Source organism: Oncorhynchus mykiss, chromosome 12, assembly GCF_057628025.1.
Source record: "Oncorhynchus mykiss isolate SJ-2025 chromosome 12, ASM5762802v1, whole genome shotgun sequence".
Classification (NCBI taxonomy): Eukaryota; Metazoa; Chordata; class Actinopteri; order Salmoniformes; family Salmonidae; genus Oncorhynchus; species Oncorhynchus mykiss.
In genome coordinates this window covers 91,037,990-91,056,238 of record NC_143033.1, presented here as the reverse complement: position 1 = coordinate 91,056,238, position 18,249 = coordinate 91,037,990, and the positions used below count along the sequence as shown (strand labels likewise).

At 44.7% G+C, this 18,249-nt stretch overlaps 1 protein-coding gene across 3 annotated transcripts in view; it reads left to right on the top strand.

Moving 5' to 3' along the window:
• The first annotated feature begins 362 nt into the window (after window positions 1-362).
• Window positions 363-18,249, top strand: part of LOC110486827 (glutamate receptor, ionotropic, delta 2 (Grid2) interacting protein, a) — a 65,217-nt gene continuing 47,330 nt past the window's right edge. Inside the window, exons 1-5 of one of the 3 annotated variants that reach the window (XM_090191517.1) lie at window positions 363-917; window positions 2,636-2,692; window positions 3,795-4,048; window positions 4,352-4,684; window positions 4,864-5,018. In XM_090191517.1, the coding sequence (XP_090047643.1) occupies window positions 836-917; window positions 2,636-2,692; window positions 3,795-4,048; window positions 4,352-4,684; window positions 4,864-5,018 (881 nt within the window). In that variant the 5' untranslated portion in view covers window positions 363-835. Of the gene's footprint in view, window positions 918-2,635; window positions 2,693-3,794; window positions 4,049-4,340; window positions 4,685-4,863; window positions 5,019-18,249 lie in introns of those variants that run through there. The other 2 variants (XM_090191516.1, XM_090191515.1) reach the window with 2 other exon arrangements.

The window sequence follows — 18,249 nt, the reverse complement described above, 5'->3', positions numbered from 1 at the left end:
AAGCTTGACGTCAGTGTCTAACAGGGAACCAGGATTGCTCTCGTGCTGATCCTCAGCCAAGGTTCTGGAAGTTACCATCAGGTATAATAGACATTTACCAGCCTTGCTCCTTTTCTTCGCCTCAGGATTGTAAGGATGGTATGCAACCTGGAAGGTGTGTACCTTTAACCTGTTCCCTCAATCTCAAGTTTCCTAGATGAACCTTGAGGAGCCATTGTGTGTTTACTGCCTATAGACTACAGTGCCTCAACACTGAGGTTGACACGCTCTAATCAGTGAGAAGTGTCCCTGGCTGGCTCTCCTCACTGTTTCTGGGTCAGTCCTCAGCCCTTAGAGAGGGCCCCATCTGAAAGAACCAGAGCGAGAGAGGGTAGGAGGAGAGTGTGAGAAAGAGAGAGAGGCAGAGGTATTTATAGAAAAATGGGGCTTCGCGCTACCTTTTCTCACGAAAGAATCATTAGAGGACAAAGTGTCCCAGTTTTTGTATGGGCGCTCCGCGATAGCAGCTAGCTAGGGCTGTGGGCCGGCAGATTTTTACCTGCGATGGGGAGCCTGACTTACAGACCGTCTCCTCTCTCTCCCAGCCTCCTTCTCCTCTTTTGCCTCATATCTCTGGTTCTTTGATCCGTGAAAGGGAGACATCAGCCTACTTGTACGCTGATGTGACCTCTTGAGAGGGTTTGGGTTGTAGGTCTTGGTTGGGGTGCTGGAGCTGGGTACAGGAGCCAGAGAGAGGGTAAGGGCGTGACTGGGCACCAGAGACGGGGACTTTGGGCCGTTGACTGGACGTGTCCTCGCAAACCTTGACATCTCAGTAGACACCACCAGCGTCAAGATGAGGCGGTTTCTGAGCCGCAAAGGCCGCTTCTCGCTGCGCCAGAGCAAGTCTGGACCTCGCGGTGCCTCCAAAGATTTCTGTAAGTCTTTAATTCCTTTTCATTATTCCTCTTATCTGCTTCATCCCTCTCTTCTGAAGAGAGGAGGAGAAGAGACAGAAGAGAACAAAAGGACTAAAGCTGTGTGTGTGTATCTAGGTCGCGGGCTTCAGAAGTATTTCAGATTTGGAGAAGAGAGAAGAAGGCCGTGGGAAGTTTAATCTCGACGGTGGGGTTGCGTGTCCTGGTACATCGGAGAAAGAAATGTTTGATTTAACCAATGTACTTTCTCACAGGTCTAGATGTCCCAATTTATTTTGACACGTTACTTTAGACTTAGTTGTTTTATGACACAATACACAGAGACTTACAAAGTGAAATATAGAACGACCTGTTCTCACTGTGTTCTGAACTTTTATTCAGATAATCCGGGGCTCGTACATTTTCATAACACCATCACTTTTTTATTTTCCCTGCAAAGTCAGTGTAGAACTATGTAATGATGCCACTGTTGCCAGCTTTTCTCCTTTGAATTGTCTCAAACTGATCTGACCATCCATTTCTTGTTCACTTTAAGAAATCCACATACAATAGGCTACCTTTACACATTGGTACTGAGTGAGAGAAAGAGAGAGAGAAAGAGAGAGTGTGTGTGCGTGAGTGTGTCTTCATGCACCCGTTGATAGAGACAGAAAGAGAGAGATACAGAAAGAGAAAGAGACAGAGGGTGAAAGAAAGAGAGAGAGAGAGAGAGTGTGTGTGTGTGTGTGTGTGTGTGTGTGTGTCTCTTCATGCACACCTTCATAATGAGAGAAAGATTGCCACTTCAATCATTGAAATTGCATAAACTGCCTGCTGTAGTCATGGAACCTATTAATCTTTTCATTAAACATTAATCCTCATAGGATCATCATATGGCCTATTAAATGAATAAGGCTGAGGCTGTAGACTTCAGTGTTAGGAGGTTAACAATCTGGTACAGGAGAGAGTGAGGAGAATTAATGGGTACATCTCAATAATCTAAAGATGTTTCCTCTCCTTGTATCCAGCTTTCCTTCAACTGCACTGATCTGAAACAACTTGACAAGATAAAGCAAGTCATTTTGATAGGCCTCGATCTGCCACTTTGCCTTCACCTATCGCGTCTGTTCAGATCAGTGCAGATGAGTGTGAGGAGACGAGAATAGGAAGCCATTTTGTGGAGTATTGAGTGGCACCCGCTGACTGCAGTATGAGAATGAGGCCAGTGACCAGGGGAGGGCCAGCAGTTCAGAACAGAAAGCTATGACAGACATAGGCTGAGTCCCAACAGTCTAAAACAGCATCATTTGCTCATGTTCTGTCCATCATGATCACTGGTCTTAAAGCAAGTTGATCTGTAAAAACAGTATGGTGGAAACGTATTCAGTTTGACCTGTTCTTGATGGAGAGGACAGGAGGGCTCAAAACTATGTGGTGCTAATATTTGATCTCTCGAAACATTGACTAAATTCACTCTTCAAAATAAAAGTATATTTGTTATTGATTGGGTTATTTCTCATTGATTGCTATTATATAATAAAGTCAAGTTTTTTCCAATAGTTGATGTTCCACTCTCGAACCCTCCAAGCGGGGCGTTATACTATGGAGGTATGATAGTGTCTGTTAAAAAGTGATACCATTGTGTTCGACCATTGTGGATGTCCCTTAAGAGCAGAAAAACCTTCTCAACCCATTTCATTCTTGTGACGCTTCAGTCTCTGGTTCTCTCGCCCATTCAGATGATGCTTTCCGTCAACAAATGGGCTGTCCTCCAATGAATAATCCAATGAATATCAGTAAGACTTTTAAACTAGTTTCAAGTCCCAGATCTGGGTTCAAATACTTTTAGCGTTTGGTTTAGCCTGCCTGGGGTTCCAGATGGGTAAGGTTTGTAGTTTTGCAACTATTCCATTGGTTCCATTGTGCCAGGCAAGCTCAATCAAGCCCAGATAAAGTATTTCAACCCAGGTCAGTCAAGTACAGCTACATTGTAGTAGTGTCTTCACTGCCACTTGTCTCCGCCTCGGAGACAAGCAACTGTGAAAAGAGACTACAATGTAGTTAAAGGTAGACTCAGCGATACAAATGTACCATTAGCAGATCGGGACGACTTCCAAAACATCAAAGAGCGCGAAGCAAGAGGCAAATCTCCTCCGCAGTTGTTGTCACGCAGCTATCATGTTGCAGGAGAGTGACGCAAACTCTCGTGAACATGTGCAGATGCTCTGTGGTGTGCATGCTCACAAGTGCAGCCTCTTGCATGGCACTCACTCTCCAGTATCTTTGGTTCTTCACACAGCTGCTCATATCGCTGAGTCTCCATTTAAATGGTATCATAATGTGACATTGCATGACATTGTTATTAAAATAATCTACACTCTTATGCCCCAAATACATCAAGGTACCCTGGTTTTACCTGGCTCTGTCTTCAGTGTGTTCAGGTCATCCCAGGTTATCAGACCCTGCTTTGGATCCCTGGTCCAGAGGCAGGTCTGACCGTGGTCTTACCTGGGTCTCCACCAGTGTATTTGGGGAAACCTGGATTCTCATTATAGTCCCTGAATTCCTGCCACGCCTCCTACTGATGTAAAAACAAATAAGGACCCATGATGTTTTACCATTCTACCACAGCAGGAGGCGTGCATGTGACTGGGTCTGTAATCTGGTATATTTGGGGATAGTATTTGAGAAAGGCATGGACTCTAGACCCTGGTAATAGCAGTGTTTGTGTTAGAAGTATCCTGGTCCCAGATCTGTTTGTGCTCTTGTCAACTACATTGCTGTCATTGCCAAGTCAAACATGTTCCATAAGGAGTTGTCAAGACAGCAGAAACAGACTGGCACCCAGGCTATGTATAACAGGCTTAAGTAACCAACCCAATCCTGACTACTCTCCAGACCTGACCCTCCCGGCTACCAATCAGAACTGGCCGGAGGAGTTTGGGTTCACTCTGGGGGGCGCGGGCCCCAGCTACATCCTGTCTGTGATTGAGGGCAGCAGTGCCTACCTGGCGGGCCTGCAGCCTGGGGACCAGGTGGTGGACATCGAGGGCCAGGAGGTGTCCTCTCTCAGCACCCAGGCCCTGGTGGCCCTGGCACAGACTCTGAAGACTGTACCCCCCAGCATCGGAGTGGTGTCACGCATAGAACAGGTCTGGAACAGTTGGGAAATCATTTAGGCTTCAGTGATGCAGATAGTGGACATTTGACCTCGGTTTTTCACTTGAGACATTTTTTAAAGGCAGATAGGAGTTGGTTGTGACAGTGTTGTTGCATGTTACCTAAGCCTCAGTGTGATCACTACTACTGATCTGGAACTGTGAGCTGGGTAACACATAAGTCTAGGGCAAAATGACATGTGCTTTCAAAACAATCTCCGTTACTTTCCATGCAGATAGTTATCAAATAGACACTTTATTGTCTTCACATCTAATTCTAATCTGACTGTTCCCTAGATGGACATCAACCCAGGCCCCGACGGCCGTTTCGGCTTCACCATCGTGGGAGACTGCCCCCTCTTGGTGGATGACTGCCTGCCCAACTCCCCAGCGGGCCGCAGCGGCCTCCGGGTCGGCGACTACGTCATGGAGGTCAACGGGATCCCCGTCAAGCATCACGAAATGGCGGCGGCCATGATCAAGGTGGCACAGGGACGCCCACTGCGTCTGGGCGTGCTCAGTATGAGACGGAGGATCAAGCGCCTCAGCCACAGTATGAGGGAGGTGTCACTGAGCGGGGATAGTATCAGGCAGGACCGTGCACACAAGGCCCTGGAGTTTAACAAGAAGGTGTGTGGGTGGCAGGGGTGTGTGCCTGCATCTTTGTCTTCTGTCTCTGCATCTGTCTCCACCCCTGTGTCTGTTTCCGTTTCCAACTCTGTCTCTGTCTGCGTCTCCATCTGTGGAGGTCTCCACACTCAGAAGCCCACAGAGGTCAACAGGAAGTTGTGTTTATCTTCTTCTTGCAGGTGGAGGAGGTGCTTGGTGATGAGCCAGATATAAAGGAACAGCTGTTTGGTGTTCTGAAGCAGTACGCAGCCGAGCGGAACGTGGAGAACCTAGCTGAAGCCCTCCCAGACATCTTAATCAATGAGGACCATCAGCAGCTGATTGACAGCGTCAGGTACCAATCAGCTGATTATAACATGCTATCATGCCGCCTCTTTGTGGCATTGTGTCATGGTCGGGTCAGACAAGGGCCCGGTTTCCCGATAAGCTTACGAATATTTGAACAATGCATTGTTCCTAAAACGGCCAAAGTTGTCACATGCTTTTCCCAAAACACCACATAGAGAGCACGTTCACTAAGTGCGTCATTACAAAGAGAATGATTCCACAATACTGACGACGGATCAGCTCCTAGAGTGATATTGTCACCTATGGCTGCAAATATTGAGGCGATTTAGACTATTCTAATGCTTACCCTACAAGGGACAGTTTGAAATGTACTGCGTAAAATGTATATACAGTGCCTTGCGAAAGTATTCGGCCCCCTTGAACTTTGCGACCTTTTGCCACATTTCAGGCTTCAAACATAAAGATATAAAACTGTATTTTTTTGTGAAGAATCAACAACAAGTGGGACACAATCATGAAGTGGAACGACATTTATTGGATATTTCAAACTTTTTTAACAAATCAAAAACTGAAAAATTGGGCGTGCAAAATTATTCAGCCCCTTTACTTTCAGTGCAGCAAACTCTCTCCAGAAGTTCAGTGAGGATCTCTGAATGATCCAATGTTGACCTAAATGACTAATGATGATAAATACAATCCACCTGTGTGTAATCAAGTCTCCGTATAAATGCACCTGCACTGTGATAGTCTCAGAGGTCCGTTAAAAGCGCAGAGAGCATCATGAAGAACAAGGAACACACCAGGCAGGTCCGAGATACTGTTGTGAAGAAGTTTAAAGCCGGATTTGGATACAAAAAGATTTCCCAAGCTTTAAACATCCCAAGGAGCACTGTGCAAGCGATAATATTGAAATGGAAGGAGTATCAGACCACTGCAAATCTACCAAGACCTGGCCGTCCCTCTAAACTTTCAGCTCATACAAGGAGAAGACTGATCAGAGATGCAGCCAAGAGGCCCATGATCACTCTGGATGAACTGCAGAGATCTACAGCTGAGGTGGGAGACTCTGTCCATAGGACAACAATCAGTCGTATATTGCACAAATCTGGCCTTTATGGAAGAGTGGCAAGAAGAAAGCCATTTCTTAAAGATATCCATAAAAGATAAAAGATTGCCACAAGCCACCTGGGAGACACACCAAACATGTGGAAGAAGGTGCTCTGGTCAGATGATACCAAAATTTAACTTTTTGGCAACAATGCAAAACGTTATGTTTGGCGTAAAAGCAACACAGCTGAACACACCATCCCCACTGTCAAACATGGTGGTGGCAGCATCATGGTTTGGGCCTGCTTTTCTTCAGCAGGGACAGGGAAGATGGTTAAAATTGATGGGAAGATGGATGGAGCCAAATACAGGACCATTCTGGAAGAGAACCTGATGGAGTCTGCAAAAGACCTGAGACTGGGACGGAGATTTGTCTTCCAACAAGACAATGATCCAAAACATAAAGCAAAATCTACAATGGAATGGTTCAAAAATAAACATGTCCAGGTGTTAGAATGGCCAAGTCAAAGTCCAGACCTGAATCCAATCGAGAATCTGTGGAAAGAACTGAAAACTGCTGTTCACAAATGCTTTCCATCCAACCTCACTGAGCTCGAGCTGTTTTGCAAGGAGGAATGGGAAAAAATGTCGGTCTCTCGATGTGCAAAACTGATAGAGACATACCCCAAGCGACTTACAGCTGTAATCGCAGCAAAAGGTGGCGCTACAAAGTATTAACTTAAGGGGGCTGAATAATTTTACACGCCCAATTTTTCAGTTTTTGATTTGTTAAAAAGTTTGAAATATCCAATAAATGTCGTTCCACTTCATGAGTGTGTCCCACTTGTTGTTGATTCTTCACAAAAAAATACAGTTTTATATCTTTATGTTTGAAGCCTGAAATGTGGCAAAAGGTCGCAAAGTTCAAGGGGGCCGAATACTTTCGCAAGGCACTGTAGGTTCAAAACTTTTTGTGAAACATCACAGCACATTTGAAAAATATATGGCAAATAGAATATCATATATGGCAAATAGATCCAAATGTGATTCTGTTCAGAGATGGAAGGGTTGAGGGTAGCTGAAGGATGGGAATAAAAACAAACAAAAGATAACTCATGTAAAATATACTGTGTCTGTAAAATGTATATAGTATGTACTATATGAGCTGGAAGTAGAAGCCTAAGTGTTGTCCATTAGTTTACTTAAATTAGGGGAGGGGTCGCAGGGTTAGGGGAAAACATATATTTAAAAAAATGTACCAGTCAAAAGTTTGGACACACCAACTCATTCAAAACTATGAAATAACACATATGGAATCATGTAGTAACCAACAAAGTGTTTAACAAATCAAAATACATTTTATATTCTTCAAAGTAGCCACCCTTTCCCTTGATGGTAACTTTGCATCCTTTTGGCATTCTCTCAACCAGCTTTACCTGGAATGCTTTTCCAACAGTCTTGAAGGAGTTCCAACATATGCTGAGCACCTGTTGGCTGCTTTTCCTTCACTCTGCGGTCCAACTCATCCCAAACCATCTCAATTGGGTTGAGGTCTGGTAATTGTGGAAGCCAGGTCATCTGATGCAGCACTCAATCAATCTCCTTCTTGGAGCCCTTACACAGCCTGGTGGTGTGTTTTGGGCCATTGCACTATTGAAAAACAAATGATAGTCCCACTAAGCAAACCAGATGAGATGGCCTATCACTGCAGAATGCTGTGGTAGCCATGCTGGTTAAGTGTGCCTTGAATTCTAAATAAATCATAGACAGTGTCACCAGCAAAGCACCATCACACCTCCTCCTCCATGCTTCACGGTGGGAACCACACATGCGAAGATCATCCATTCACCTACTCTGCGTCTCATAAAGGCACAGTGGTTGGAACCAAAAATCTCAAATTTGGGCTCATCAGACCAAAGGACAGATTTCCACCGGTCTAATGTCCATTGCTCGTGATTCATTATTGGCCCAAACAAGTCTCTTCTTCTTATTGGTGTCCTTTAGTAGTGTTTTTTTTTTTTCAGCAGCAATTCGACCATGAAGGCCTGATTCTTCTCTGAACAGTTGATGTTGAGATTTGTCTGTTACTTGAACTCTGTGAAGCATTTGTTTGGGCTGCAATTTCTGAGGCTGGTAACTCTAATGAACTTATCCTCTGTAGCAGAGTTAATTCTGGGTCTTCCGTTCACTGTGGTGGTTCTCATGAGGGCCATTTTCAAGCGCTTGATGGTTTTTGCGACTGCACTTGATGGTTTTTGCGACTGCACTTGAAGAGACTTTCAAAGTTCTTGAAATGTTCCTCATTGACTGATCTTCATGTCTTAAAATAATAATGGGCTGTAATTTATTTTTGCTTATTTGAGCTGTTCTTGCCATAATATGGACTTGATCTTTTACCAAATAGGGATTATTTCTGTATACCTCCCCTACCTTGTCTCAACACAACTTAAACTCATTAAGAAGGAAATACATTTCACAAATGAACTTTTAACAAGGCACACCTGTTAATTGAAATGCATTCCAGGTAACTACCTCATGAAGCTGGTTGAGAGAAGAGTGTGCAAAGCTGCCACCAAGGCTAACTATTGCTACTTTGAAGAATCTACATTTTTGAGTAAAGCCAGACTGTCTATGTATGAGGATGACTCAACACAATACAAGTCAGCTACTACAGTGACTGAAATGACTGCAACACTCAACAAAGAGCTGCAGTTAGTTTCAGAGTGGGTGGCAAGGAATAGGTTAGCCCACAATATTCCTAAAATTCAAATCATTGTATTTGGAACCAAACACTCACTAAACCCTAAACCTCAACTAAATCTTGTAATAAATCATGTGGAAACTGAGCAGGTTGAGATGACTAAACTGCTTGGAGTAACCCTAGATTGTAAACTGTCATGGTCAAAAAACATATTGATGCAGTAGTAGCTAAGATGGGGAGAAGTCTGTTTATAATAAAGCGAGGCGCCGCCTTCTTAACAACAATATCAACAAGGCAGGTCCTTCAAGCCCTGGTTTTGTCGCACCTTGACTACTGTTCAGTTGTGTGGTCAGGTGCCTTTGCAATTGCAAATTGCAATTGGCTCAGATAATATGCATGTCAATCTCTCCTGGTTGAAAGTGGAGGATAGATTGACTTCATCACTACCTTTATTTATGAGAGGTTATTGACATGTTGAATGCATGTCAACACGCACAACAGCTCGGACACCCACAACAGCTCCGACACCCATGCATACCCCACAAGACATGCCACAAGAGGTCTCTTCACAATCCCCAAGTCCAGAACAGACTATGGGAGTCACACAGTACTACATAGAGCCATGACTACATGGAACTCTATTCCACATCAAGTAACTGACGCAAGCTGTAAAATTACATTTTAAATACACCTTATGGAACAGCGGGGACTGAGAAGCAGCACAATATTGGAGCAGGCACGCACGCGCACACACACACACACACACACACACACACACACACACACACACACACACACACACTTACACTTACACTTACGTACTTAGTAATGTGTATATGTGGTGGAGTAGGGGCCTGAGGGCACACAGAGAGATCTGTGAATGTATTGTAATGTTTTTAAAATTGTATAAACTGCCTTAATTTTCCTGGACCACAGGAAGAGTAGCTGCTGCTTTGGCAGCTAATTTTGGATTTGTTTAACACTTTTTTGGTTGCTATATGATTCCATACGTGTTATTTCATAGTTTTTGATGTACTCAACTATTAAACTACAATGTAGAAAATAGTAAAAATAAAGAAAAACAGTTGAATGAGTTGGTGTGTCCAAACTTTTGACTGGTATTGTATATATTTAAAATAATATATATATTTATCTAAAAATATATAAGGCGGATTGGAAATGATGCAGACAATTACATTGATAGAAGCTACAATATATATGCAATAATAAAACTGATCCACCCCCTAAAAAAAACCAAATGCACACACACACAATCTCTTTGAGAGTCATATAGGTCTCTGAGTCACATCCTGTCGTAGTGACTAGTGACTCTTCTCCCTGATGAGTTTTTTAAGGAGCTGCCAAGCATCACAAAACACAAACACCTTTGAGCACAACAGATTCAAACAAACTTCCTTATCACACCCACCCACCCATAGCAAAATATACAACAAAGACTAACAGTGACAGTATCATTGGTACAGACTCATACACAGTGGTGGACAGATATTCAGTTACAGTGACCTTCAACCAATCTGATATAATCAGGACAGCATATTCATATTTTAGTGTGAGTGAACAGCCTTGGTGCCAGACCTGAGTTTGAAGATGCAGTTTGTGTTTGTATGTGTGTGGTATGATTAGTGCTTTGATATTGGATATGTTTCATCAAGGTTGCTCACGGGGAAGGCTCAGACATGTGAAATGCTATGATGTCCATATGCATACTGTATATAATGTTTATGATCTATGGTAAAATCTTAGCAGTCCTGGAGCAGTCCTGGAAAACGGAACCCTTTGAGCAATCCAAAATTCATCTCGCCCATTTAGATTGATCGGTTCAGTTCAGCTCACCTGGATGACTTACTGTGCATTGGATCAGAACAATTGATTTTACCCACAGGGGGAGCTTTGAATGTTCATTGTAATTAATCATGTTCAAGTGGTCTACCAACACCCTTTGTGTTTTAGTGTTCTACTACACAGAAATGAGCTTGGGGAGAGTCAAATAGACCTTAGTGTGTTTAATCGACCAGGACCAGTAAGTGTGCTGATTTAGGATTAGTTTAGCCTTTTAGATCATATTGAATAGAATTATATGGACAGGGGGGACCTGATTCTAGATCAGAACTCCTACTCAGAGATGCTTTATAAATACAGGCCCTGGCTGAGGTATTCATCGATATGGTAGTCTTCAACAACAATAGGTCTGCATTGGAGGAACAAGAGCAATTTAATTGCGTAACAATCAATATTTCATAGAAAACTGCTTTCCTCATACTTTTTCCTCAGAATGGTGGCAGGAACAGAATCAGTTATGTGGTGAAGCTCAATGACTTTGATCAGATGTCACCAGTGGGCTGTCTCATGGTGAGGACTGCCTGTTTGAAATCCTCCTCAGGCTGGAGATGTCAGTTTGGTTTGCATACTCCATGGCAACATCCCAAATGGCGCCCTGTTCCCTATAAGGTGCACTACTTTTGACCAGGCTCTTCTCTAAACTAGTGCACTATGTAGGTAATAGGATGGCATTTGGGGACGCAGACCATTTATCCCTCCGGTACAGAGGAAAACTGTCAAAGTCCCCAGGGAATATCACGTTTCTTTCTTCTCAGCATTGATAGCAAAGTATAAAATAAACACTTTTGTGTGCGCAGGCACTTTCTGTGTGTCTGAGAGACTTATACACACACACATTTTTTGCATCTCATTGTTGATTATGATCGTTTTTTCAGTCCCTATCCAGCACTTAGCTTCTCTGCAGACACTTTGCTGTTGGTGGTAGAGAGATGCACACGCAGTCACTCTCACATCTGCTGCATCTGCACACTGCAGTGACAGGCTTTGGACACACACACACACACATAAATGCACACACACACACACACACACACACACACAGTTCCTTCCTCTGGTTTGGATTTATGAACCCTGCAGAAAGCGATGCTGCTGATGATGACCTGCTTCAGGTGAGTACTGCCGCTTAGTGATCTGAGTGATGTCAGTACTGTGATTTGGGCAGGTGTTGTGAAATAGACAGTTATGCAGGTGTTGTGTACACCATAAGATACAGTAGAGGGGTGGCAGGTAGCCTAGCGGTTAGAGCATTGGGCCGGTTGCTGGTTCGAAAACCTGAGCCGACAAGGTGAAAAATCTGTCTACGTGCCCTTGAGCAAGGCACTTTATGCTAATTTGATCCAGGGGCGCTGTATTATTATTTGTGACCCTGTTAAACACATTTCACTGCATCTGTCTAGTGTATGTGACAATAAAACATATATTTATTTGTATAGTGTGGGTAGGATTTTGGTTTGTTTGACTAAGCCTTTGGCCAGTTTGATTCGTTTTGTGTTCCTCTCATCTTCCTGTACTTGATAATGCCCTGAGGCCAGTTGTGATGGTGAAATGTCTTAGAGTTTGGAGTTTAGAAGATAGCAGCTATTTGTCAACAACTGTACTATTGATGGTTGGTAGACAGGACTGTTTTGTTAGAACGCAATGGTACTAATACTTAGTTGATTGCTACTGTAGGCTTCCAACGGTGGGGGTTCTAGTTTATGTGTTATCAATTGTCAAAATAAATGAATGTCCTGGCTTGGGCGTTGTTTGTTTCTCAAGGGACGTTGTTTGTTGCTTTCTGCTTCTTATAAATTTTGTGCAGTGACGATGAGTTTCTCTCACCATCAAGGAATATTCCTAGCTCACTCTCCTCTCCTCCAAAAACAGAAGGCTCATATTATTATTCCATAACCAGTGTTGACTGGAGACTGGAGAGAGTTTAGTCTGCTCCCTCCCTCAGTGGGAGGGGAGGTAAGAGGTAATGTAACATAATGTGACAGATGTGATAAGGGGAGAAGATAATGTAGTTTGGGTCTCATTTGTATGTGTCACAGCAGAATCTTACTCCCAAAAACTTCTCTCTTCTCTGCCCTCATCAGGGGTGTTTTGTAGGATTTGGGGCCTAGCCCAAAGCCAGTAGGGGTGTCCGGAGGCTTTCTCCCCCAGCCAAAAAAGAAAGGAATTTCAACAGCCAAATGCATTAATTTGGTGCACTTTGAGATGAACATTGAGAGATTAGAACATTGAGAGATTTCATTTATTATGGATCCCCATTAGCTGCTGCCAAGGCAGCTACTCTTCCTTGGTCCAGCAACAGATAACTTGCACATTCCCACCTCCCACAGCAGACACTGCCAGTACTCAATTACAAATCTACTGTGTCTCTACTCTGGAACACTCTCTACTCTCTTCTCTGGACCAAATACATCTACGATGTATTGCCAAAATCCTCCATACCACTCAACAACTTCAAACAGACTCTGGCCTGTCCAATGAGCCAAACTGATTAAAGAATCCCACAGTACCCAATCTCTCTCACTCACACGCACACATGCATGCACGCACGCACGCTGTGCAGTAATTTGAATCCATAGAGCAGCTTCAACGTCTTATGGGCAGGTGGGATGTTTAGCATACCACCTGGCCAACGTCCTGTGAAATTTTAGAGCGCGAAATTCAAACCACAGAATTATAAATATTTAACATTCATAAAATGTGTAAATGTTCATACAAGTGTAATACATCAAAATAAAGCTTAACTTTTTGTTAATCCAGCCGCTGTGTCAGATTTCAAAAGGCTTTACGGCGAAAGCACACCATGCGATTATCTGAGGACAGCGCCCCGCACACAAAACCATGAAAAACATTTCAACCAGGCAGGTGCGACACGAAAGTCAGAAATAGTGATATAATAACTGCCTTACCTTTCATGATCTTCTTCTGTTGGCACTCCAAAAGGTCCCCGTTACATCACAAATGGTCCTTTTGTTCGATAATGTTCTTCTTTATATCCATAAAAACTCAGTTTAGCTGGCGCGCTTCAGTAATCCACCCAGTTTCCCTTCATCAAAATGCATGCAAAATAAATCCCAAACGTTGCTAATAAACTTTTCCAATCAAGTCAAACAAAGTTTATAGTCAAACCTTAGGTACCCTAATAAGTAAATAAACAATAACATTTAAGACGGAGAATCGTTATTGTCTTTAGCGGAGAAAAATACTAAAGAACGCACTCTCTTCCACGCGCTTGGAAACACTACAGCCAAAATAGGAGCCACCTAGAAAACTACCATTTCTGGCTCATTTTTACAAAAACCAGCCTGAAACTCTTTCTAAAGACTGTTGACATTTAGTGGAAGCCCTAGGAACTGCAATCAGGGAGGACTTCGCCTTCTAATAAAAGAGACCGCCATTGAAAATAGTGGTAGGCTGAATTATTTTTTGAGGGGGGATGGTTTGTCTTCTGGGTTTCGCCTGCCATATCAGTTCTGTTATACTCACAGACATTATTTTAACAGTTATATAAACTGTAGAGTGTTTTCTATCCAAATATACCAATTATATGCATATCCTAGCTTCTGGGCCTGAGTAACAGGCAGTTTACTTTGGGTATGCTTTTCATCCGGCCGTGAAAATACTGCCCCCTACCCAAGATACAGTCCACTGTGTGCTCACCCCTCCTCTGCCGCTCCCCATCATTTTCTCTGTGTCGTCTGCCCTCTTCTGTTGCTGTATCTTAGTCTTTTATGTTACTGTGTCTTGTCTACCCTCCTCTCTTTTCCTGTCCTAGTTGTAAAAAATGTTTTAATAGTCATTTCAGTGGCTTTTTCACCTAACCTGCAAATTCACTGCAGGCTCCGTGTCACTCTAGGTACATTTTGCAGTGCCTGATACTGTCTAGCACAGTATATTGTACTGTTTATTTTTGTAATTACAATCTGCCAGTAAAACTTTAAAAAATGTACACTGCATAGTGATGTGTGGTTATGGAAACTCATATCAGACTGAAATGAGACAAACATATTTTTACATTTTTGGGCTGGACCAAAAACATTAAGTGTTAGGGAATAATGACGCCACTGACTCTCATTGCCCATAATCCCTTTATTCATTAGGTGTTAGAGAGCTGAGAGCAGAGAGCTGTGACCCAGTCTGTAATGGGCAGACACAGACCTAGGCAGACACAGACCTGGGCCGACACAGACCTGGGCCGACACAGACCTAGGCAGACACAGACCTGGGCCGACACAGACCTGGGCAGACACAGACCTGGGCAGACACAGACCTGGGCAGACACAGACCTGGGCAGACACAGACCTGGGCAGACACAGACCTAGGCAGACACAGACCTGGGCAGACACAGACCTGGGCAGACACAGACCTGGGCAGACACAGACCTGGGCAGACACAGACCTGGGCAGGCACAGACCTGGGCAGACACAGACCTGGGCAGAGATTGTCTTGTTCACTGTCTTGTCATGATATAATCATTACTTTTCCTGTGTTTGTGACTCTGTCTGCACTCTTTAAGATATACTGGTTGTTGTTAACCAGACAGATGGAAGATAACATTGTATTTTTACCTCTAAAAGGGACAAGAAAATATGATTGATTTTGTTTAGTTGACAACTAAAATGTGTGCTTGTCACACCCTGACCTGTTTCACCTGTCCTTGTTATTGTCTCCAACCCCTCCAGGTGTTGCTGGTTTTCAATTTTGTTTTTTTGAATTGTTACCCCTTACCTCTCCTCTTCTCGGCTTTTGAACCCCTTCAGGGGGCTACCATTTTTTCCAAGTTGGACCTTCGGAATGCCTACCACCTGGTTTGGATATGCGAAGGGGATGAGTGGAAGAATGCCGTTTGGACTCACCAACGCCCCCGCTGTCTTTCAGGCTTTGGTAAACAATGTGCTCCAGGACATGCTCAACTGTTTTGTGTTCGTCTACCTTGACGACATCCTGTTTCTTCCCGGTCTGTTCTTCATGTCAGGCAGGTCCTTCAGCGCCTCCTGGAGAACCAACTGTTCGTGAAAGCCGAGAAGTGTGTGTTCCACCGCTCTACAATCACTTTTCTGGGATATGTCATTGCTGAGGGTAATGTCCAGATGGATCCTGGAAAAGTGAAAGCAGTGGTGGATTGGCCTCAACCTACATCCCGGGTGCAGTTGCAACATTTCCTAGGATTCTACCGCCGTTTCATTTGGGGTTACAGCACCCTGGCGGCCCCCCTCTCGGCCCTCACTTCTCCCAAAGTACCGTTCAAATGGTCTCCTGCTGTCAACAAAGCCTTTGTGGACCTGAAGCATCGGTTCACAACAGCACCCATCCTCATCCACCCGGACCCGCCGCGTCAATTTGTGGTTGAGGTGGATGCATCTGATGTTGGAGTGGGGGCCATCCTGTCCCAGCGATCTGCACAGGACCAAAAGCTTCATCCCTGTGCCTTCCTGTCCCATCGTCTCAATTCTGCAGAGAGGAACTACGACGTAGGCAACCAAGAACTCCTGGTGGTCAAGATTGGAAGAGTGGAAGCACTGGCTGGAAGGAGCAGAACAACCATTCTTGGTCTGGACCGACCATAAAAATCGGGATTATCTCCGTACAGCCAAATGCTTTACCTTTAAGCAGACCCGGTGGGCTCTGTTGTTTACCAGATTCAACTTCACCATTTCCTACCGCCCAGGATCCAAAAATGTGAAGCCTGCCGCTCTCTCTCACCTATACAGTTCCTCTGCCACACCCTCGGTCACCGAAACCATTCTCCCTACCTCATGCCTAGCAGCCACAGTGGATTGGGGTATTGAGACCCTGGTTCGCAAGGCACAACGTTCCCAGCCTGGACCTGAAAGGGGCCCGGCCAACCGGCTGTTTGTCCCTAACTCAGTTCGGTCCCGGGTCCTGGAATGGGCTCATTCCTCCAGACTAACCTGTCATCCTGGTTCCCATCCTACCCTAGCCTTCCTTTGACAATGTTTCTGGAGGCCCACAATGGTTCCTGACGTCTCTGCCTTCGTCACCGCATGCACGGTGTGCGCCAAGAATAAGACTCCACGGCAAGCTCCTTCTGGCCTTCTTCAGCCACTACCAGTCCCTCATCGCCCCTGGTCCCATATCTCTCTGGGCTTTGTCACTGGGCTTCCCCCGTCTGATGGCAACACCGTCATTCTGACAGTGGTGGATCGGTTTTCTAAGGCCGCTCATTTCATCCCTCTCATCCCTCTCCCTAAACTACCCTCTGCCAAGGAAACGACCCATCTCATGGTGCATTACGTCTTCTGGATCCATTGTCTCCCGGTGGATATGGTTTCCGACCAGGGTCCTCAATTCTCATCTGAGTTTTGAAAGGCATTCTACACCCTTATTGGGGTATCAGCCAGGCTGTCCTGCGGATTCCATCCCCAATCAAATGGCCAGTCAGAGAGAGCCTGGATACCACCCTCCAGGACCTGGAGACCACCTTAAGATGCCTGGTTGAAACCAACCCCACTACCTGGGGCCGTCAACTGGTCTGGGTGGAGTATGCCCGGAACACCCTTCCCTGTTCTGCCAAGGGACTCTCCCCTTTTGAGTGCTCCATGGGGTATCAACCTCCATTCTTCCCGGAACAAGAGCAGGAGGTTAGCGTGCCCTCGGCCCAGATGCTATTCTCAAGACCAACTCCAGGTATTGTCGACAAGCGGACCGTCGCCGGACCCCAGCTTCCCGCTACTGCATTGGACAGAGTTTGTGGCTTTCCACTCGGGATCTGCCCCTTCGGGTAGAGTCCCGCAAGCTGTCTCCCCGGTTCATTGGTCCTTTTCATATCAGAGTCCTGAGTTCCACTGCTGTCCGTCTTGTGTTACCCCGTACCCTCCGTATTCACCCTACCTTCCATGTGTCTCGGATTAGGCCTGTGTCTCACAGTCCTTTGTTTTCTGTTCCCATGGGGCAGGGGTTTCCAGTACTTGGCTGATTGGGAGGGTTATGGCCCGGAGGACAGGTGCTGGGTCCCTGCTAAAGACATTCTCTCTCTCTCTCTCTCTCTCTCTCTCTCTCTCTCTATCTCTCTCTCTCTCTTTCATTATCTTTCCTCTTCTCTATTTGATTATCACTGCCTTGGTGTGCACTTGCCCTGTGGATTCATAGGTGAAGTCACTGTCCTCTCCAGCTTCTTCTAAACTTGACCAGCCAGCTTGTGCTTCTGTCCCAGCCAATCTACCCATCTCTCCCCATGGATGTGTTCTATTTTTAAGCAGCCTACTTCCTTTAATAAATTCTCTCTTCCATTTCTGACGCAGTCGCCAGCAGAACTTCTTAAACTGACGAACAACCCATGGGTTAGCAAGTGCTGGAACACTTTAATGTTCTGCAAAACATATGGGTGACAAGAGTCACACATATCAAACGATGCAGCTCTGGAGAAGAGCATACAGTGCAGTATGTCCTGCAATGTTATGTGGTAGTTATTTGACATTATGTGGGCAAATAGTAAGTTGAAAGTCAGAAAATATTGGAGCATTGTTTATATGTCTCGTTAACTGGAAAGTTACAGAGACGTTTTATTGCTGCATGTCCTCTCTAATAGTGTGGGTAAAGTTGCTATATCGTGTTTAAAGAGTCCCCTATGAGTAGGTTTTCTGGGGGGGATTCCACCGCTGTGCTGTTGGCTACTGTTGTTGCAATTGATGTGTGATTCTCTGCTTCATTTAAT